The sequence below is a fragment of the Diabrotica virgifera genome, chromosome 6 (genome assembly GCF_917563875.1).
Source record: "Diabrotica virgifera virgifera chromosome 6, PGI_DIABVI_V3a".
NCBI lineage: Eukaryota > Metazoa > Arthropoda > Insecta > Coleoptera > Chrysomelidae > Diabrotica > Diabrotica virgifera.
The window spans coordinates 129,704,000-129,727,317 of NC_065448.1; the positions used below are offsets into that span (position 1 = coordinate 129,704,000).

Sequence of the window (23,318 nt, forward strand, 5' to 3'; positions counted from 1 at the left end):
CATTGTCACACACTATCCCCGTGTTCGACCAATAGGTTTTAACGGATAGTGAGTAAATGTTTCTTTATTTTCCAGGATTAACATGTAAAGTTAAAATGTAGAATGTAATAATGTAAAACGTAGAATATAAAGTTAAAATGTATGTATTTAATTCTTGTACTGTGAAATTAATAAACATTATTATTATTATCCAGATTTAGCCATACGGCTCACACTCCCTCTAAGGGGAAAATTGACTCATCCCAGATACCTACGGTATCAAAAGGATTGAGCTCTGGTGGGACTCTTTCCGTGTTATCGAGCCCTAGGTGACTTGGTATGCAGGTGTATCTCCCAAAAATTTTCGTACACATCTGGCCGTTGCGAGTAGTACAGCTTTCTGCATGGTCTTGTAAAGATGTTCATTTAGACCCAGCCTTTTTATGCTTTCGAGGAGGTTCTTCGGAATGACTCCAGTAGTAGACATAACAATAAGTATCGTCTGGGTACTTTGCATTCTCCATTGCCTTCGTATTTGAATTTCTAGATCTCTGTACTTGGCGATCTTTTCAGTGAATTTACTACGTAGATTATTGTTGTTAGGTATCGCCACATCAATTAGTGTTGTTTGTCTTGTTAATTTATTAACTAGTACGAGATCTGGTCTATTATGTGCCACTGTTTGGTCTGTGAGCACAGTGCGGTCCCAGTACAGCTTGTAGTTGCCATCCTCAAGCATACTCTCAGGGACGTAGTGATAATACGGGAGATGGTCCGTTTGGAGAAGTCCCAGCTTGATAGCTATCTCTTGATGAAGGATTTTTCCCACTGCGTCATGCCGTTCCTTGTATTCAGTTGCAGCAAATGCCTGGCAGCCCCCTGTAAGATGTTGGATGGTTTCTTGGGCTTGACATCCATATCGGCATCTGTCGTTTTGAACCTGAGGGTCTTTGATGATATATTTCAGGTAGTTTCTGGTTGGTATAACCTGATCCTGAATGGCCAGTAATGAACCCTCCGTTTCAGGGAACATCTTTCCTGATGTCAACCAGTAGTTCGACGCTATATTGTCGACATAGTCTTGGCTGACCTCATTGGGATGTCACCCGTGCAAAGGTTTACCCATCCAGGCGCGCACTTTATCGTCCTTAGTAAGGTGGTTTATGCGCAGTTCTGCTTCCCTCAGTTTGATCGGTGTTGTGTCATCTACTGCGCAGATAGCGCGATGTAGAGTAGATGTCTCAGCCTGCATCTGAAAATAAGTTCTTAAATTAGCAATTTGTTTATCTAATTGCTCACCTATATCCATAAGTCCTCTTCCTCCTAAATACCGGGGTAATGTCGTTCGTTCTACTGCACTTTTAGGGTGGTGTTTTTGTGCCTTTGTGAGGTGTGTTCGTACTTTTCGCTGAAGATTTTCTATATCCGTTTTTGTCCACTTAACAATACCAAATGAATAGCTAAGCGCGGAACAAGCGTAGGTGTTTAGTGCCTTAAACAAATTTTTACTGTTAAGCTGTGAACGAAGCAGCTGTTTTACCCTTCTTATAAACTCAGTAGTTATCTCAGTTTTCGTTTGCTTATGGTCAATTTTCCGCGCCTGCTTTACTCCAAGATATTTGTACATATCGTTGTCGCCCATGGCCTCGATGTTCTGGCCATTTTGCATATCGAATCCACCGGGCTGTACCTTTCCTCTGACTATATTCAAAACACGGCACTTGTCTAGACCGAACTGCATACTAATATCATTAGAAAATGTTTCTACAGTTTTTAGCATCTCTTCTAGGTGTTCTCGAGTGGAAGCCATTAATTTCAAATCATCCATATACAACAGATGATTGAGCTTCGCTACCACAGTATTATTGTTTTTAATGCTAAAACCTGAGTCAGTGGAGTTTAATAGCTGGGAAAGGGGATTCAAAGCTAAACAGAACCACAATGGACTCAACGAGTCTCCTTGAAATAGGCCCCGGTTGATTGCGATATTTTCGGTTTCGATATTGTTTTCACCAGGTATTTGGAGGTGAATTTTAGTCTTCCAATCTCTCATTATATGCCTTAAAAAGGTCACTATGTTATCATCTACTTTGTATATTTTCAATATATCTATTAGCCATTCATGCGGTACTGAATCAAAGGCCTTTTTATAGTCAATAAAAGCAGTAAAAAGGTTCCTTTTTTTAGTGAATGCCTGGTTAGAAATGACTGAGTCGATGATAAGCTGTTCCTTGCAACCCATGGAACCCTTAGCGCATCCTTTCTGTTGAGGCTCTATGATATTGTTTAGAGCACAGTGTTGGTAGATACGCCGGGTTACACAGGATGTGACCAATTTATACAAAGTTGGAAGACAAGTAATTGGGCGGTACTTGGATGGATCTTGGGTGTTATTTTGATCCTTGGGTATTAAATAAGTAGTTCCCTGAGTTAGAAATGATGGTAATTCCTGCGGATTAGAAATAACATGATTGATTAATGTTGATAAGCACTCATGAATACTCCAAAACTTTTTAAGCCAGAAGTTCTGAACTCCGTCTGGTCCAGGAGATTTCCAGTTATGAAGCTCTTTGATGACATTTGAGACTTCTTCAGTCGTGAATGGTTCGTAGTTAGCAGTGACGTAGTGGTGACAGTTGTGCGTCGTATCTTCTATCCAGCCAGCATTGTTGTTAAAAGCAGCTGGTGTGGAAAGTTGATTTCCCCAAAACTCATGAATTTCTTCTTGGCTTGGGTAAGACTTGTCGACACTTTCTACGGTGGAATTGAGTTTTCGGTAGAACGCCTTCTCAGAGTTCTCAAAAAGTGCATTGTCACATTTTCGGTTGTTACTAACTTTATACCTTCTTAATCGTCCTGAATAGACGGAGAGTTTTTGTTTTAATGTATCCAGACACTGTTGGGCTGTGTTATTTTCTGGATCGTATCTCGAGTGTCTTGCAGTGCTCCGCATTATTTCTTCAGCTCTTTTAATGACTTTTCTACTTGTTACACCTCTTATATATTCTGTGACTTGACCAATATCCCTACGCAGTAATTCAATTTTTCCAAGAAGTCTTTTTTCCCAGGGTGCAATTCTGTTACCAGTCCTTCCGTTATTAGTACCCCGTCGTGTTCTGATCTTAACGCCCATTACATTGGCAATTGCTGTAGCTGCACAGTAGATTAGCATATGCAGATACTCCAATGTGTGGGCTTCTACGACATAATTGGGTAGGACTTCAGTATTCACAATTTGTAACAGGGCACCTAGTTTCTTACAAGAGTTTATTCGTGGTAGCGGTGGTCTGCTAAGTGGATTTGTTCCATTAAACTCTTGTACGGCACGAGCCATTTCGTTTTCTAGACTATCGCGCAACTCGTTGTTTTCCTGCTGTGTATTGTCAGGTTGAGTTTCTGGTATGGGGATCTCAGGAATCTGCTCATCAAGGATTTCATTAGGGACTTGATCTAAAACTAGCTCTTGGTTGTTAATCTCCCGTTCGACTTCGCTTTTGATCGTATTGCGTCTAGTCTCTGGGATAAGGTTGTTTCTTATGATTACCCGGTATTGATCTGATACTCTTTGCTCCGATACTTGAATATCTGGGTACTCCCTGCAAAATTCGGCATACAGCTGTTGTCTGTAGCCGATCGTTTCTTGACCGAGGTTTGTCACCTTATAATAGAAGCGCAAAATGCTTTCGTTAATAGACACAGTCCATTTCATGCGCTGCCTCGGTCGTCCCGCTTGAGTGAGCGCCGGCTGATGTTCCGTAGCAGCACCTTCAGCGAGTGGAGCTCTTGCTGTTGTTTGGCTCGCTTGTGGTTGTTGTTCTTGTTGTTGTTGGGCTGTAGCTGTTTGTGTGACAGGGGCCCGCCTCCTCAACACCCTGCTACCGACGTCCCGCATGCTGTCACGTCCAGCGTCGGCTCCAGACGTGCCCTGGCGATCCCCAGGCAGCGGCCCTAAACATAAACTATTAGTCTCCATTCTCATGGGTGTGCATTTTATACCTACTGCCAGGTGTCAGTTTTTGTTCCACGGCAAGTATTCCTGCTACTCTCTGGGTATTGGCGCTATGAATACCCAGAAAGCATCCCCCATTCGCAGGGGGCCGCGCCTGATAGAAGAACTGACATAAAACTCCCACAGGTTATTGTTATTATTATTATTATTATTATTACTAATCGGGTTTATTATTCTTTAAAAAATGTAAAGGAAAAATGATGTATTCGATTCAATACCATATATTCAAATCTCCAACTGATTCTCCAAGGAAAGGTAAATGGTAAAAGAGGACCGGGAAGAAGACGCATTTTCTGGCTTCAAAATTTGCCAAAGTGGTATAACGCGACTACCACTGCACTGTTCCGCGCTGCGGTAAATAAAGTCAAGATAGCCTTGATGATCGCCAATATGCGGAACGGATAGGCACTTTTAGAAGATGTTCAAATTCTTGCCGAGAGCTAACAGTTTGGATTATACTTATGGCTTTTCTATTCGATGGTTAACTTCTTGATGTTAGATGGTACAGCTGTTGGCTTGTCGACCTGGACATATATAGTCGGCCTCAGGTCCCTGCAGTTCTGGTTTGTTGGTGGCTTTGTGGTATATCTGTTGCAACTACAGATGTTGGATGTAGTCTAGATGCATCATGTTCTTGCCTTGTAGTATGCAGGAGGCTTGAGACTCACGAAGAGAGAAAGGTCGATTTCTTTCCAAAAACTAGAAGATATAATGCGTATTAGACAGCAAGAAGTTATGAAAGCCATTTTCATGCCATTCTTCCAGTAATAATCAAAAAGTAGCAGAAGGACAAGGATAAATTAAATGGAATTAATTAATAATAATTACTAGGTAAATTATTTAATTTCTACATGCATATGGATAAAGATAATATAAAATATCGACCATATGATCATATGCCATGAAAAATAAAAAGTATAAAAAGTGATGTTAAATAGGAAATATGGTAAAAAGAACTGATATAGAATTACGGTAGTCGTCGTTCAAACTTGATTGAGGGCGGTTGTATGTAAAACAATTACACATATATATGGTCCTTCTCAGAGGCATTTTTCAGTGCGTCACAAGTGACAGAAAAAAAGGTAAGTCCGTGATAATACACATTTATAACATTTATTCTAACATGACATTTTAGTTTAATCTGACCGTTGTCAGAATCGTAATCAGCCAAATATGAAAATGTTATTGCAGTATAACCCTTTTATTTGAAATTTGGCATAAAAACAAATCAATTGTGTTTACTTATTGCATATTTATAAAATGGTATTTTCTTTGATTTGTGTAGTCTTATAAATTGTACAGAATATAAGTAAGTAGTATATATTCGTAAATCATTTTTTGTTCGATTATAGCGCCATCTATCAACAACTAGAATAAATGTTCTTTTTTTCTGTCACTTCCAACTTAACGCGTTAGAAAGAAATCGAAAAACTGTGACGCACTGAAAGATGTCTATGAGAAAGAGTATAAGATATGCAGTTTCAAAAGTTATGCATTACCTGGAATGATGCTCATTTTCATAGTTGATTTTTTCATGAACAGATTAACGGATTCCGCTATTTTTTTATTATTTTAGATATTTCTATAGTATTTACATAGTTGGGCAAAGGTTTACTCAAACTTCTTTTTCGTAGTTATACCGAGTGGAAGAAAATAAATGTTTTCCTTATGTTAAGTTTTAGACACCCTGTAGAGCGGACAGGGTACAAGTGTGAGTTAGAATCGAAGCCGTAATATAGTATTATTTTTTGTGAACATTTTATTTTTTGAATGTCACTAATATCTTTAGAAACAAAGAAAATATACGGTTTTATTCTTTAACATGTGTTTTAACTGAAACAAAAGTTTGAGACACTCTGTTAAAAAAATACAAAGGTGGGTAAACATCGAAATTATGTTGTATTCTCATATTTTGTGAACATTTTATTTTTTTAGTTTCTCTTATATCTTTAATAACAAAGAAACTAGACGGTTTTAGTCCTAAATATGTGTTTTTACCGACGGCATGCGATACGTGAGGAGACCATGTCTAGGCCATACACTAAGATGAAATTATTTCTTATAGTGTAAAACAAAGGTTGAACCTCGCAAAATAGACACAAGTCCGGTTTTATTTTTTCTTTCTGGTTTATCCAGGGGTACTTATTATGAGACTACTTTTTCTTAAAAAATTTCGCCCCGGAAATCCCATTTTCATCCCTTTAAAGGGGGTAATTTGTGGTTTTTGCGAAAGGTGGCCCTTCCTGTACGTTTTGCAAAAAATGTCTTTTATAGAAATGTGAACAGGACTATATTTCCTACTATTTATTTCCCGACAGCATATGTCTATCACCCACCGTTTAGGGGGGGTGGCGCCCCAAAGTTGATAAGTTTTTAAAAAAGATGTTTTTAAAAAAAATTATGTTTCCCTAACTGTAATGGAAATCAAGAAGAAACCCTGCGGCAATTAATCAGAAATAAGTAGCTGATTTTTTGGTATAGGTTTCATTTAAGGGCAATTGCCCATTTTTTAATTACAGGGTGTTACATTTAAAAAAAACCCATTTTTATACCATCTGAACCGCCTATGCTAGAGTAAAAAAACTTTTAGCGATTACCCATGTACTGGTGTTATTTACGAATTTGTGTAATGCACCCCCATTTTTTCTCCGGAACCACCCCAAAAAAGGAGAATTAATAAAGAAAGTGATTTTCTTTGAATCCTTCACACACCATGCCCTTTATTAAAATGCTTCATATATCATTTTGTGCACGTTCTTATCACCCATGCATGGAAACCCAAAGCGATTTCTCGGTGTACCCCTGTAGCCAAAAAAAATTAAGTGAGAGGTTGAAAATTTTTTTTTTGCTTTTTGACCCATATGAGCATATGATCCATTAATAGGGTTTTTATAAATATATATGGTTATTGCAACATCCCTGTGGAAACTGCCCTATCCCTGGAATAAACTGCGGAAACCACCCCTATCCCTTGGCGAACTTGTTTTTACGATTTTCTCATTACCTATGCATTTTTTTAAACAGAACTTATACAGAATTAAAGACCACTATTTTCTCTGCAAATAAGGTCTCCTATGCATTTTTTTTTTCGAATAAGCAACCGTTACGGCACAGTGGCGCCGTAATCCTCAGAAATGCTTTAGCGGGCTCCAGTTTTTATTTTTTTTCGACGCTTATTCATTTTATTGATAACGTACTTATGGAAAATAAAAGAACACACGGTCTGCTACACATTATGATCTATGCATGTTTTACTTTCTTTACCCTAAAGCCACAGTGGTGGCCCAAAAATAAATTTTTGATTATTTTCTTTAATAATTCTCCTTTTTCTTGGGTGGTTCCGGGGAAAATATGGGGATGCATTATACAAATTTGTAAATAATACTTGTACATGGGTAATCGCTGAAAGTTTTTTGACTCTAGCATACGCAGTTCAGATGGTATAAAAAGGGGTTTTTTAAAATGTAACAACCTGTAATTAAAAAATGGGCAATTGCCCTTAAAGGAAACCTATACCAAAAATCAGCCACTTATTATTGATTAATTGGCGCAGTGTTTATTTTTGACTTCCATTACAGTTCGGGAAAAACATGTTTTTTAAAAACATATTTTTTTAAAACTTTTCCACTTTGGGGCGCCACCCTCGCTAAACGGTGGGTGATAGACATATGCTGTCGGGAAATAAATTGTAGGAAATATAGTCCTCTTCACATTTCTATTAAAGAAATTTTTTGCGAAACGTACAGGAAGGGCTACGTTTCGCAAAAACCACAAATTACCCCTTTTAAAGGGATGAAAAGGGGGTTCTGGGACGAAATTTTTTAAGAAAAAGTAAGTCTCGTAATAAACACCCCTTGATATACCAGAAAAAATGAAACCGGACTTGTGTCCATTTTGCGAGGTTCAACCTCTGTTTGCTACACTATTATATATAATGCGAAAGGAACAGGTGTTCACAGAAAGTTCTCTGTGCAATGTACCACTTGCTCTTTAAAGAGCCTCCACGTATACACCAAATCCGTACTTACTCTCAAGGAAATTCCACCTCAAAACATCACAGAGCCTCCATTAAACAATCTCGTCTCCCTTATGTTGCGCTGTACATACCGCTCACTTGGTCGACAACAAAACTCTTATTCCGTCCGCACATGGGTGGATCGAAGACACGTCTCGAAGTTCGCGCGTCTTGCTCGTCTCGTACGAACCCTGCGACACAAGCGATTGCCCTCCGCACACTAGTCGATTCTGTTTTTATAAATTAACGCATTTTTTATATAGTAACTAAAACGACTATTTCGATCTGTGAAAAGTATAGTCCTGTCGCCAGGGGGGTACAGCGGCCTCCTTAATTCAGATGGACTTACCCAAGTTTTTTTTATGTATTTTGACCCGTAGAACACGAATATTTTGGGTAACAGTTGATCCGGATGTCGATAAGTTTGTTATAAACAAAGAACTTGAGGAATTACATAACAGCAATTTTTCGCAAAACAAAACATTTTTTTGTATTTTTTGGGTGATTCTCAGCAAAAAATGGTCCTACAAGTTTTGTCGTAGGATGCATAGTTTTAGAGAAAAACGCGGTTGAACTTTCAAAAAATCGAAATAGTGCAATTTTTGAACCCGAATAACTTTTGATTAAAAAATAAAATAGCAATTCTGCTTACTGTATTTGAAAGTTCAAGTCAAATTCTATCGGTTTTGATTATTTGCATTGCTAAACATTAAGTTTTTATTTGTTAAATAAAGCCATAAACACATATAGGTCTGGATCCCGCGTATGAAAAAAAAGTTGATTAATAGCAAGCTGAAAATTTGTTAATAGCTTAAGGGTGTCTAGTCGGATAAACTTTGATATATGGGAACACTGGAACAGGGGCAGTTTTAATTATGGAACAGGTTAAAAATTTGGAACGGTCAGACCACGAAAACGGCACATGTATTTTGTCCGACAGAACAGACTTAAACTTTCCGAACAGAGATTAAACTCTCATGTAAAAAACTGGTATGTGTCACCAAATGGGCGTTTTAATGTGTGGAACATGTAGAATATGTCAAATGACAGGAATTATGACAGGTGATAAATAGCAGTCTGATTTTTGCATGAGAGTTTAATCTCTGTTCGGAGAGTTTAAGTCTGTTCTGTCGGACAAAATAAATGTGCCGTTTTCGTGGTCTGGCCGTTCCAAATTTTTAACCTGTTCCACAATTAAAACTGCCGCTGTTCCAGTGTTCCCATATATCAAAGTTTATCCGACTAGACACCCTTAAGCTGTTAACAAATTTTCAGCTTGCTATTAATCAACTTTTTTTTCATACGCGGGATCCAGATCTAATAGCACAGATAAGCCCAATAATGATAAAGATACTTTTTACTGATGAACTTTACTTGGATCTACAGACCGAGCGAGTCTCGTAAATTCCACGACTTTGCGCCACTCTTCACGCAACCGTATTTGCGTACTTGTGTTTCGAGTTGTGTGGTCGTGCGCTGGTCGAGTGGAGTTATAATTTACCAAATTTAAATATAATCGTTTCTACTGATTCATAATATACTATAATATAATATATTAAAGTTTTTAATATTGCCAATATTATTAAAGTTTTTAATGTTGCTAATATAAAGTTTTTAACATTGTATTTTAATATAATTTTTTTTTATTAATAATAATATTACCTCAACCTCAGTATTGCACCTAGTTCAAAAAAAGTACAAGATAGATACCGCGGTTTTTTCATATGAAAATGCAAAGCAAAATATACAATTTGCAGAGTAAATGCTTGTTTTTTTTTTGATAAAATAATACAAATTGTATGTAGGCAGGTAGAGTAGATAAGCGTTGAGTAGTTATAGCAAAAGTAGCTACGCCATCTGAGACACGAAAAGGATGAAATTAGTTTTATTTTCTTTTCTCATGGAGCATGATGAAGAGTTTTTTAAAATAGGTAACAAAGCATGTTGTTTTGTTACCTATGTTGCAAATATGTTGTTTTTTTTTGCAAATTACAAAATATGTTGTTTTCAATACAAGTTGTTATTATTTACTGAGCATTTAGAATTTTGACTAACGCTCGAATTCATAATAAAGTTAAAGTTGGTACCTTTACCAATTCAATTAATTGTTAAAGTTAAAGAAAACTTTAGGTAATATATCGGTTTTGGTGGCGAATTTAGATTTCTCCACCCAAAAAACCCCCGATTACCAAATTTTGTGTTATTATCCCATGCCTTTCGGGAAATATTCAGGAATAAATAAAATAAAAGTTTAATTTTAACACCCTGTATTTCGGATATTATCAACTTTTGTACTAAGGTAAGTTAGCTTAAATCGACCTATTTTAAGCTCAGAAATCTACGGTTAAGCTTTAAGCTATGGCCCATTCTTTACAAACACCAAGTAACTTGGTAGTCTTGGTAGACTCACTTGGTAGTGATCGTTGACCTAAGATGGTTGATTGGGTCCTCGGGTAGAGTATCACCATGTTCCCAGAGGTTATATCCATGAACATCGGCGTTTAGCCTTTACAATATTATTTTAACACAATGTAGATTGATTTATAATCACAACCACTGTTTGGTTCTGGGGCTATTTTGCAAGTATTCAAATTCACTGATGATGGACCGACAGGTTCGAAAACGTTCTGATGAACACATTTTATTCAATCCATTGGGATTTTTTTAAAATTTTAGTAACTATACCTTTTAGATAGAAGTGGTTTTACTTCATGTTCCAATTTGTTTAAACAGTTTATGTTAGATATTGTAAAATAATTTTGAAAAGATAGTGTGATTTTAATCTTATAAACAAACAAAATAACTCAGACGCATTAACATGTAGGAAGGTAATTTAAAAAAAAAACAATTAAAATCCTTTTTCTACAACCGTGTTAAAAATGCTACTTTAAGGCACTAGTGCTTTAAAATATTTTTAAGGCACTGCAGTTCGTATTGACCGTATAGGCAATTTTGATGTAATGTCAAAAAAATATAAAAATGGAATGTGAGTCATGTTCAAGTAAAAGTTTTTGTAGATATTGCCCTGTAATTACGTTTGTAGAAAAGATATTATATGATATGCATGTTAAAAAGTACATTTTTAAGGCACTCATGTGAATTGTGTTTGCATGCCTTAAACGTGTACTTTTAACACTTATATCATAAATAACTATTATAAAAGGTATATTTATTAAAATTCCCTAAAAAGGGCTACATAACAAGCAAAACTAGTTTTCAATCTGATAACAGATCATCATCAGTGTTGACAAGATGCTGACATGCTAACCACCAAAATGAAAATATTTGGGTAAAAACCCTAAACTTAATCAGTCATGGAAACATTGACTATAATTCATAAATTAAACATGGATGCACAAGATATCACATGTATTATGCACAGGGTACCATCTGACCCCAAATTGAGTTGTTCACATGTTGAACGGTTGTTGGTAACTCAGTTGCCAACAACCGTTGTAGAGTGAAGGTAGTGGCATAATACCTAACGCCTGAAATAAAGGTTTACAGTGTTCCCTATACTCTGCTCCTGCAAGTATCCTAACTCTCTTTTGTAGTTTAAAAACTCTGTCTGCGTGACAATAGCCACCCCAAACAGTTATTCCATACTGTAAATGGCTATGGAACAGTGTAAAGTAGATCACTCTAAGGGTGCTTTTAGAAATCATAAAATCCAAGTTGCGTATTAAAAATATAGTTGCAGAAAGATTAGAACTTAAGTAGTCTGTATGAACACTCCAGTCCAAATTATCATCTAGAAAAATTCCTAAGAGTTTAGCACTATTTCCTAAGACGGTAGGTATCCCGTCAAAATAGCCCCGTCAAAAAATGGTAATTATCCTCGATTCAGATGTTTATCTTAACCACATTAAATAAAAATTGTCTTTTCAGAGAACTCGAGTCCTGTCTTTCCTGCCTCTTGGAAGTTTGAACATTTAAGTTAAGCCAAAATCAATGTTAATTTATGATATAAACATTTTTTTTTTCTGTTTTCGGGCAACAGTAAAATGCATTTTAAATTAAATAAATTAAATACATTCTTCCTTTTTGTCAAATAATTTAAATTAAAAAAAAGTTTTTGGACACCTTGTATAAATAATTATGTAATTGTTTATAAGAGGCTGTTTTAGCCGGGGCTATTTTGAGCCGGGGCTGTTTTGACCGGGGCTATTTTGTGTGCGATCTATTTTGTCGGGGCTATATTTTGTTTGCGGGCTATTTATTTTGTCGAGGCTATTTTGTGTTGGGGCTATTTTGACGGAAATTTTTTGACGGGGCTGTTTTGACCGGGCTATTTTGACGGGTCACGTTCTAAGACATACTTCCGATCAGAACTATCAAGATATCAAGGTATCACGACAGTGATACAAACGGCGATACGTTATGTTACTGAACAGCCAAATACACGATGATGTTTGTATCGCGGATACTGATCCTTGCAACATGTTTCGATACCGATTTCAACGTGAATGGAGCCCTTAACGAGAATACCTATTCAGCCAAGCATCGATACATCCGTACATTTTGAAAGTCAAACGACTCTCTATGACATTGAAGATCTTAGTTTAGATCTTTTAACCTAAATTTGTATTTTTCTAGATTTCCATCAAAATGGCTTTGTTGCATAGTTTACAAATTTCTGGCATTAGAAATTTCAGCCCAGACAGTCACCAAACAGTGTATTTCAACACCCCTGTGGTTCTTTTCCAAGGACCTAATGGGTCTGGCAAAACTACAATTTTGGAATCTATCCAGTATGCGCTAACTGAAAAATTGCCAGCTGGTACCAATAGTGGACAATATTTTCTTAATGAACCAAAAATGTCAAACAGAAATTTAACTAAAGGAACTATTGAGATCAAGTTTTCAGATGCAGAAGGGAACATACTAACAGTTAAAAAAGTTATGCAGGTAACTTACTATCCTTTAGATAAATACAGTCCGTACAATATACATACCGTTGCACGTCATTATCCACGTCAGAGATCTAAGTTGACATTTTTGTTCAATTACAAAAAATTTCTAGAATAGGGAACTTGCACATTTTTTTTATTACATAATAATGTTCAGTTTTGTATAAAAATGAGATTTCCAAAATTTCACGCTTCAAAACCTCATAATAACTTAGAAGTACAAATTTAAAGTCTTCGGTATTTTAAAGTAGTTCGAACGGCCCGTGACGTCACCTAGTTTTACATTAGTTATTATTATGGTTATATTTCGCTGTGTCTAGGTAAACGCTAACGTGTACGCAAATAAAAAAGTTAGGTACATACACGCGAATTAAACTTCATCAAGCCAGTGACGTCATTATTTAACGTACGCAGTGACTGTATATTTTGGTAAATACATGCTATTTTGATATGTTTAGGGTTTGTTTGATAGAAAAATATTTGTTAAGGGAAGGGAAGCAGAACTATTCAGATGTTTCAAACTTAATTGTAATAAATCAATGTATATAATAAAAGTATACAGTGCTAGTCAAAAGTCCGTACCCCCCTCGTATCTTTTGAACGGTTATACCTATAATAGTGAAATTCGGAGGGAGGTACTAAACGGACATAAGCTTCTTAACTAGTCATGACAGGTGACGTTATAGTGACAGTTGACTTTACAGCGCCACTGTGACAGATAATTTTAAATGGGACCTTATGGCAAGTGATACCTCGTTTGAAAGGTATTGAACATACCTATTCAGTCATACTAATTTTGTTTGAGTTGAAGCTAATTTTGATGAATAAATGAAATAAATATAAAATTGTAGTTTCGCACTTAATTAATAAAAATTCAAAATCCCGCCTATGATTACTTGTCAAAAAGGTTAACGTTGACGTAAAAACTACTAGAGAATTGAAAAACGTCAACTTTTTTGACAAAAAAAACCATAGGCGGACATTTGAATTTTTATTAATTAAATGCGAAACTACAATATTATATTTATTTAATTTATTCACCAAAATCAAAATCAACATAAACCCAAAAAATAGTATGACTGAATAGGTATTTTGAATACCTTTCAAACAAGGTATCACTTGCCATAAGGTCCCATTTAAAATTATCCGTCACAGTGGCTCTGTAACGTCATCTGTCACTATTACGTCACCTGTCATGACTAGTTAAGAAGCTTACGTCCGTTTATTTCATCTCTCCAAATTTCACTATTATAGGTATAACCGTTCAAAAGATAAGAGGGGGGGTATGGACTTTTGACTAGCACCGTATATTTAGGTTAGCAAAATAAATATATGTATTTAGTTGACATGACACGTACAAAATATTGCTAAAATAATTTTTATACGTAAGTTAATTATTATAATCAACTATTCTAAATGGGAAATGAGCCACAATTTAACTAAAAAAAGATTTTATTAACGTTTCGACCTCCAAATCGGATGTCATTGTCAAAATACAAAAATTAGTCAGATTAAATAAATTATTAGAAAAATTTTTTTACTAAGCAAGAACATTTTTGTTTAATTTAATAATATTTTGTATTTTGACAACGACGTCCGATTTAGACGTTGAAACGTTAATAACATCATTTTTTTAGTTAAATTGTGGCTTAGTTCCCATTTAGAATAGTTGATTACAAAAATGCCATAAGGAAATAGCTTCATAACAAGTTAATTATTATTGTGAAAGCTTTAGGTCTTCCTTTTATTTTAATTTTGGACGGTAATACTAAATATTGTATATGTTACAGTTTAAGTTGATTATCCAGTTGGAGTTGACTCCAACTAGTTGGAGTTGACTCCAACTAGTTGGAGTCAACTCTAACGGCTGGTTTCAGTAAAAGTTGATTATAAATATAAAATGAAGATTTATATTCAACATTTACTAGTAAAAGTAGACTCCAACTAGGAAAAGTATACTCTTCCCAATGCAATTTAGTAAAAGTTGATTCTGATTCATACCAACAGCCGATTCTAGAAATTAAATGTTACTGAAAATGTTTAAATTAGTCTAGGCTGTATCGTCGCCCCCGTTAGGTAAATTACTCCGATTCGAATTTTTTGCACAAACTTACTCAAAAAGAGGTCCTTGTTACAAATCTACTTGTAACAAACTTACTCAAAAAGAGGTCCTTGTAACAAATCTACTGGGTGCCAGGCAGTACCTTGATCGATAAATTGTTTAGACAATTTTTTTTAGACAAATTCACAAAAATAATTTTTTCACTTCGAACAATATTTTTTAGATCATTTGGGTTATTCTGAGCAAAAAAAGGTATTTTGTGATTTTTCTCTAAAATTGATTGTTGTCGAGTTATACGCGATTTAAAATTTGAAAAATGCGAAAATAGCCATTTTCAAGGCTTAATAACTCGGTTAAAATCCATTATGATGAAAGTCAGAACGTGACCAAACCAAAGTTTATAGCCCCCTCTACAAGATCCAGCAGACATTTTTGTCACTATTTTATTACTAAGCTTTATCTTTAATTATTAACAATGAGCGCTAAGTGCGTATTAGGCGGCCGTCAATGGTGAGTGCTAAAGAGATGCACCATTCCGGCCGTCCAATGGTGAATCTCACTCGCATTCACATTGACGGCCGCCTCAATACACGCTTAGCGCTCATTGTTGATAATTAAAAATATTATCTTATTAATGAAATAATGACAAAAATTTCTTCAGGATCTTATAGAGGTAGCTTTAATCTTTGATTTTTTTTAGTTTCTGACTTTCATAATATTTATATAATATCGTATGGCATTTTTGCCTTTCGGACAGTTCCGGCGCCAATTACATCTTTAACCCTGTTTCAAGTAACTAGTGTCGATGTACACTAGCTCAGGGGGACCGACGGCTTAACGTGCTCTCCGAGGTACGATGAGACGGCTCGTGTCATTATCGGAAATGAAAATGGTTTGTCTTTGGCAGGGCTCGAACCCAAGTACACTGGCGTATGAGGCCAGCGATTATGCCGTTACTCCACGGCCGTTCGCTCGACTTTCACAATAATTATCTTTAACCGAGTCATTAAACCTTAAAAATGGTTATTTTGGCGTTTTTCAAAATTTAAGTCGTTAATAACTCGACAACAGTCAATTTTAGAGAAAAAAGGCCCAAAGGATCAAAAAAAAAATTTGTGCGAAGTGAAAAAATTATTTTAGCGAATTTGTTTAAAATCATTGTTTATCGCCAAACGTCACTAAAATCATCCATTATTGTACTCATTTGCCCTCATTTTCGGCAGTAAAGTAACACTTTGTTGTATTGAAAGAAGAATGTTACTTTACCTGCCGCGATTATTAATCAAATTAACCGAGATTGAATGTAAGTGGTCAATGGCAGCAATCGATTATTTATTTGAGTGAAATTAAAATTTATTTACTTTAATTATTAAAAATATTGTACAAAATTTATCTTATTATTAATAAAATTTATGTCAAAAAGTAAAACTCTGTAGTGTTTGGCAATTATATTCATACAAAATAAATCAAAACTTTACAGATTTAGTAATTAGGTAGGTATACAATATGCAAAAGTCATCTGTCATTACTGTCATACGAATTTTAACGACCCCCCTACAAGATACTGAAGAAATTTTTGTTATTATTTTATTACTAAGCGGTTATTTTAATTATTAACAATGAGTGCTAGGAGCGTATTGACGCAGCTCTCAATGTGAGTGCGAGTGAGATGCACCATTGCACCATTTTGGCATTTAAAAATTCAAACTTCTGTCAAACCACAAAACTGTCAAAACTTTTTTTGTAATTTATTGCTCACATGTCATCACCATGACAAGGCGAAAGTTCTTCTTCTTGTGGTGCTTTCTTCTTTAGTGGAGGTTAGCGACTACACTGGCAAATATGTCTCTGTCCAATGCGGCTCTAAACAAAGATGTTGAATCAAGGCCGGTCCAGTCTCTGATATTTGTAAGCCATGAAATCTGGCGCCTACCGGGACCCGGTTTTCCTTCAATCGTACCCTGGATGATCAGTTGCGTGAGGCGGTACTTTTTGTTTCTCATTATGTGTCCCAGGTAGCTAACTTTTCTGACTTTAATGATTTTTAGCAGTTCCCTATCTATACCTATTCTCCTTAGAACATATTCGTTGGTGGTGTGTCAGAACTTGTTCATCAGTGTTGTGTTGTGTCCAGGCCTCCGTTCCATACAAAAGTATTGACCACACATAGCAATGCAGAATACGACATCTAAGGCTGATATTAATGCTACTGTTACAAAATAAGCTTTTCATTTTGATAGACCCCTGTTGGGCTACCTCTATTCTCGCTCTTGACTTCTTGTTTATAATCAAGTTGATTGTTAAACCAGCAACCAAGATATTTGTACTGGCTTACGTATTCAAGCTGTTGGTGTTTCACAAATTTATTGGAAGAGGTAAAATTTTGTTCCTTGATATTGTTATAACTTTGGTTTTCGCAGTATTGATCTTCATCCCCATTTTTTCACAACTCTCAGTAACCCTATCCAACAGTATCTGCAGACTATGGTCCGAATCAGTCATTAATACTGTGTCATCTGCATACCGGATGTTATTTACTCTGCCCGTTTATCCTGATTCCTTCTGAAGAATGCGATAAAGAGTTCGCCAATATTACCTCAGAGTAGACGTTAAAAGTATGGGTGATAGCACACAACCCTGTCTAACACCTCGTTGTATTTCAATTGGCCTTGACGTATTACCATTGGTCTTTATGATTGCTGTCTGATTCCAATAAATAGCCTCTATAATTTTAGAATCTCTTTTGTCGACTCCGATGTCGTTCAATCTTTCTATCAAGGTCTTGTGCTTCACCCTATCGAACGCTTTCTCAAAATCTATGAAACAGATAAAAAGGTCTGCTTGCTGATCTTTGTATCTTTGTGCCAGAGTTTGAAGACAGAATATTGCTTCTCGTGTCCCCATACCTTTCCTGAAGCCAAATTGTTCTTGACCGGTGACCTCATCACATTTTTTATAATATATTCTGTTCTGTATGATACGCAAGAAAAGCTTCAGAATGTTATTTAATAGACTTATAAGGCGGAAGTCCTGGCATAATTTGGCATTCTTCTTTTTAGGCAGTGATATGAAGACTGATTCAAGCCATATTTTAGGGATAGTCCCTGTATTGTAAACATTATTAAATAGTCCAAGAAGAAAGTCTAAGTTTTCCTCGTTGATTAACTTCAATAGCTCAGCTGGTATTTCATCTTTTCCTACAGATTTGTTGTTTTTTAGTTGACGTCCATTAAATCCAATATTTCCTCTGGCATCCATCTTTGCTTCCGTGGTCGCTGTTTTGTGAGCATTTCAGTTGCCGTTGCAAGAGCGTGTCTGATTTCCTCAAGAAGGCGAAAGTTAAGGATATTTAATTATATGAAAGTGTGCTAAAAAACAGTGCGAAAAAGTAAAACCGATTTAAAATACATTGTTACTTCAGACACACTTTAAACCCTTCATGTACTGCTATCTATATTTACAATTTTCACACAATAAAACGTTTACAATTTACATAATATGAGATAGAGTAGATAAAAATTATTTTTGTGAATTTGGTTAACAAAAATTGGTTAAACAATTTTTCGACCGCGGTACCGCGTGACACCCTGTGTATTTGTTATAAGGATTGTTATACGGATGTATTTCTTTGAGTAAGTTTGTGCAAAAAATCGAATCAGAATAATTTACCTAACGGGGGCGACGTTACAGACTATACTAATAAGTAGTTGAAAAGGTCAAAACAAAGAAACGCACACTCATCAAAAATGCACTTGAGATTCTCGTATAATCAACATTTACTGAATCGATCCAGGAAGAGTCAACTCCAACTAGTAAAAGTTGATTTAAATTTTTAAAATCAAGTTTTACTGCTCGTTTCAGTTGGAGTTGACTCCAACTAGTTGGAGTCAACTCTAACTGAGAATCAACTTGGACTGTAACATATATACTAAATTGTAACATATTGTACTATATTATAATACTAAATACTGTATTTCACTTATAACTAAAAAAATATATATTAATTTATAGTCTCTTAACTTTTTCATACTGTTTTAAAATGTTGTTAAACTCATTAAAACAATTAAATAATTGTCAACACTGCATAGTTAATTTAAAAACAAACACTAAACAAATAAAAAATAAGAAATCTCTTTACTAATCAATATTTAAATTAAAGTATAAACACAACGCAATTAAACAAATTCCAACACTCTGACACTAACTTTTTTATTTGCGTACACGTTAGCGTGTACCTAGACACAGCGTTATATTTAGGTGTATTCTTCTTTTCCTTCTTTAATTTATTGGCCTACACCTACTTGGGTATTTGGCCAGCTCGTCGTAGGGTAATAAAGGAAAAATATTTATATTCTAATGACATTTATCGTATGTCGTTGTAATAATATATACCAGTTTGTTGAGATTGGAGTTTGATACAGTTTTTGAAGGAAAGAAAAGAAGGTTTACTATTGAAAATAAAACCATTTTGTAAAAGTAAAAATTTTCTATGAATAGTTCAAACGAACAAAAACACTTTTAACGTCACATAACTGTATTTTTTACTGACGTTTATAATGTCTAATTAATTTTGTTTACTTTTTGGTGTAAAATGTAAATGCAAAACCATATGACGTCACGACGCGTTTTTTGCTGGCTGGAATAATTTGAATTTTTAATCGTCTTTAGGGGAAAAACGAAAGACAAACAAAACTTTTTTATCATTGATACATGTTTTAAAGTATGTTCTGTTGTGATTTATAACATTTTTCCCAATTTTAAATTTTATGCAAGTTCCCTATTCATTTTAAATCAAATATATCACATAATTATTGTGAAGTGCATTATACAACAAAACAAATTAATATTCAATGTAAATAAATAAAAACATTAGAAATAGAAAACAAGAATTAAATTATAATCTTACGTTAAAGTTAATAATAAAAACAATAAATATAAGAAAACGAATACTTATATAGTATTTTTTTAAACCAGGAGTAATTCAAATTTCCCGCGGCGTAAAGCTTGTTTTAATTGGTCCAACCTCACGAAAGTTTAGTCCACTGTTATGAAATTTTGACACTAATGACATTTATAAAATTTTAAGGTTAATTAAATTATATAAGCGATTTTTTGTATTTTCTGTGTTATTCCTTTAATTTTTAGATTTTTAGTCTGTTTTATATAAAAAAAACAGTTGTTTTGTTGTTTTTAGAACTCTTTAGCGACGTATTAGTATAATATAATATTTATGGATTACCATCAAAAGCCGATATGATCAACCAAAAAAGAAGATGTAGGTACATATTTGGTGATATTTCTAGTGACTTTCTTGGATGTGAATCTGTCTTTTTAGTTTACTCCTCTTGGTTTAATAACAAAGCTTAGTAAAGAATAAAAATAAATCTGTAGTGTCAACATCGCAACTGTCAAATAAATGTTCACAATTTATGCCAAAATGTCACCTTTGATCGATCGCAGTTAGAGGTGGTTAGGGTGTAATCCGAACAAGTGTGCTTTATAAAAACGCTTTATATTCCATAACTAAATAATGAAACAAGTTAGGATATGTTTCTTTAAATTTACATTAATTGAAATCTTCCAATATTATTTCTATTCATATAAAATAAAATATGTCTAGTGGCTGTAATTCCAGTGTACTCAGCTAAACGATTCTAAAAAGGAACACACCTACGACTTAAATATTTCGTGTTGGTGTCATGTGACGTCACGTGCTATGACGCGGATGACGTGCAACGGTATGTATATTGTACGGACTGTATACCTACTGTTACTTAAATACATGTCCTTGTTCAGTCAAATCGACTAAAATTAAAATTATAGGATCTTAATTCCTAAAATCAAAGCAAATGGTATCTCAACTAATTTTTTGCATTGCTACTTTTTAATATTGTACTGAAGCTATTTGCTGGTGGCATAATTATGTAATTTACTATTTTATTTGGGAAGTACAACCACAATTTTAGTTTGAAATTAATTTATTGACGTTTCGACTTCCGACGTGGAAGTCGAAACGTCAATAAATTAATTTCAAACTAAAATTATCGAAAATGGAATATTGGACGTAGAAGTCGAAACGTCAATAAATTAATTTCAAACTAAAATTGTAGCTTTTGATGAATGAACTAGAATGAAGTTTAATAAACGTCGTTTTATTTTGTTATTATATTTTTTATAACTGCTCCAGAATGACTGAACCAAATAAGCTAATTTCGATTTTAAAACATTTGTAGAATTCTAAGGAAGGTTTAAAAGGTGAGAAGATGTTATGAAATTATGTCACTAAAACTGCGGCTAACTTCACGTCTATTTACTTTTTTACGTTTCCTGTGTAATTCATGCTTTTGGCACTTTGTTTGATCTAAATATGGTATTTAGAATTGTTTAGTTAAATTTATAATTAACCCGGGATCGGTCGAGCCGTTAGAAAAAATCTAACATTTTATCCTTTTCCGTGATAACTTGATAATTGTTAGAAATAGATATTTTTAACATTGCAAGTAAATAAAAATACTATAAAATAAAAATTTGTTTTAAATTCGTATGTAAATTCGTATTGTTAGATTTAATCTAACGCGCAACCGATTACGTGTCAGAAAAAAGCGCGACTGTTCCCGGGTTAAAATATTATCGCACAGAAAATGTTGAAAAATAGTTTTTCTACAACCACTATTCAAAGTGCACTTTTCTGCACGGTTTTATGTTAGCAAACTTGATATTTTCTCACAGTATAAGATATTTGACATTAGTGTGCAGAAAAGTGACGTTTCTGTGCCGCAAAGTGACGTTTCTGTGCCGCAAAGTTCTTTTCTGCACAGTTGACTACCTCATTCTGAGTAACGTTATATTCTGTTTACATCCGTGGACTACCGCATTCTGAGTAACGTTATATTCTGTTTACATCCGTGGTTAAACTTTAGACAAATATATAACCTATAAGACAATTATTATATTTAACTATAGCATAGAAACTAAATTATGGATGTTACAACTGTTTTATTTTACAATTTTATTCTTATTAAACATTTTATAATTATCAAATAACCAATAAGGATTTAGCAACCTGTGCAAGAGACGTCGAATGAAGTAGGTTTTGTGTGAATCCGTGACTGTATAAATATAATGTCAATAATGTGTAATAATTGTTTAAATTTAAACAAATTAAGGCCGTGCATTAATTTTTTAACTGATTTCTGTGCAATTTATTTAGGTATAAGGAATTTAAATTGATTAGTAGGTATTAATTAAATACAGTTTAAAATTTATCACATAGGTACCTATTATAATTAATCGTCGTTTGGAAATTGTGATTTTTATTTTTAAGAAAAACTGTGCTTGTAGAAAAAGTATAGTGTGAAACACGTGCATAAAGGTAATTTCTCACTCGTTTGAATTGCGGCACTCGCTTGCGCTCGTACCGCAACTTTTCAAACTCGTGAGAAATTAGTACCTTTCTGCACTTGTTGCACAATATACTATTTTCTACGAGCGTGCAAAAATGTCTACTTTCGCGCACGCGTTTTAGTTTAGAAAGTTTTACTTTTCCGCATTACTTTTCCGCACTACATTTCCGCATTACTTTTCCGCACTGAATTTAGATATTTTAATATGACCTTAAAATAATTATAATACATGCAATAAACTAATATTTTTGATATTATTCATTAATTTATTTCAAATGTATCTTATTGTGTACATGTTTTAATGAAATTAACGCGACAATTCGATGAAATAAAATTATTTTGACATAATATTCGAAAGTCAAATCAGTAGACAATAACAGTGGTTTGAATCGTCGCCATGGAAACCAAGATCGTCGTCATGCTAACCAATTATGCTGAAAGTTTGGTTTTGACAACCCTGTCAAAGAATTAATTTGTGTATGTACTTTCAGTAGTAATTGCACAAGAGCTCTAGAATTATCGAATTTTTCCGGAGTGACACTTTGACAGTTTTAATTTCACGACCCGAAGGGGGTGAAATTATGTCAAGATGTCACGAGGGCAAAAATTCGATAATAATTTTAGAGATCGAGTGCAATTTGTTGCGACTATTTGATGAATAAAACTGTTCAAAACCAAAATTTTATTGTAATTTATTTATGTAAGTACAAATTAGTACAAATAAACACACAGTTGTTATAAATATTTGACGGTTGAAAGTCATCACTTTTATAATTTTTAAAACATTAATTGTCATGAATGTCACTGAATGTATTTTTTCGTAGCAACGAAGGGCATCTAACGTAATATACTTGACGACGGGATATTATCAAAAATTATCAGTTTAATTTTTAATTCTGTAGCTTTCTATTGGTCAGAATCTCCTATGAATGAAATAATC

At 34.4% G+C, this 23,318-nt stretch overlaps 1 protein-coding gene across 3 annotated transcripts in view; it reads left to right on the forward strand.

Moving 5' to 3' along the window:
* The window catches only part of LOC126886014 (DNA repair protein RAD50-like), a 117,527-nt gene that overhangs the window by 38,615 nt on the left and 55,594 nt on the right, over positions 1-23,318 (forward strand). For all 3 annotated transcript variants that reach the window (XM_050652850.1, XM_050652848.1, XM_050652849.1), the window contains exon 2: positions 12,600-12,911. In XM_050652850.1, coding sequence (XP_050508807.1) covers positions 12,612-12,911 — 300 coding nt within the window. In that variant the 5' untranslated portion in view covers positions 12,600-12,611. The remainder of the gene's footprint in view (positions 1-12,599; positions 12,912-23,318) is intronic.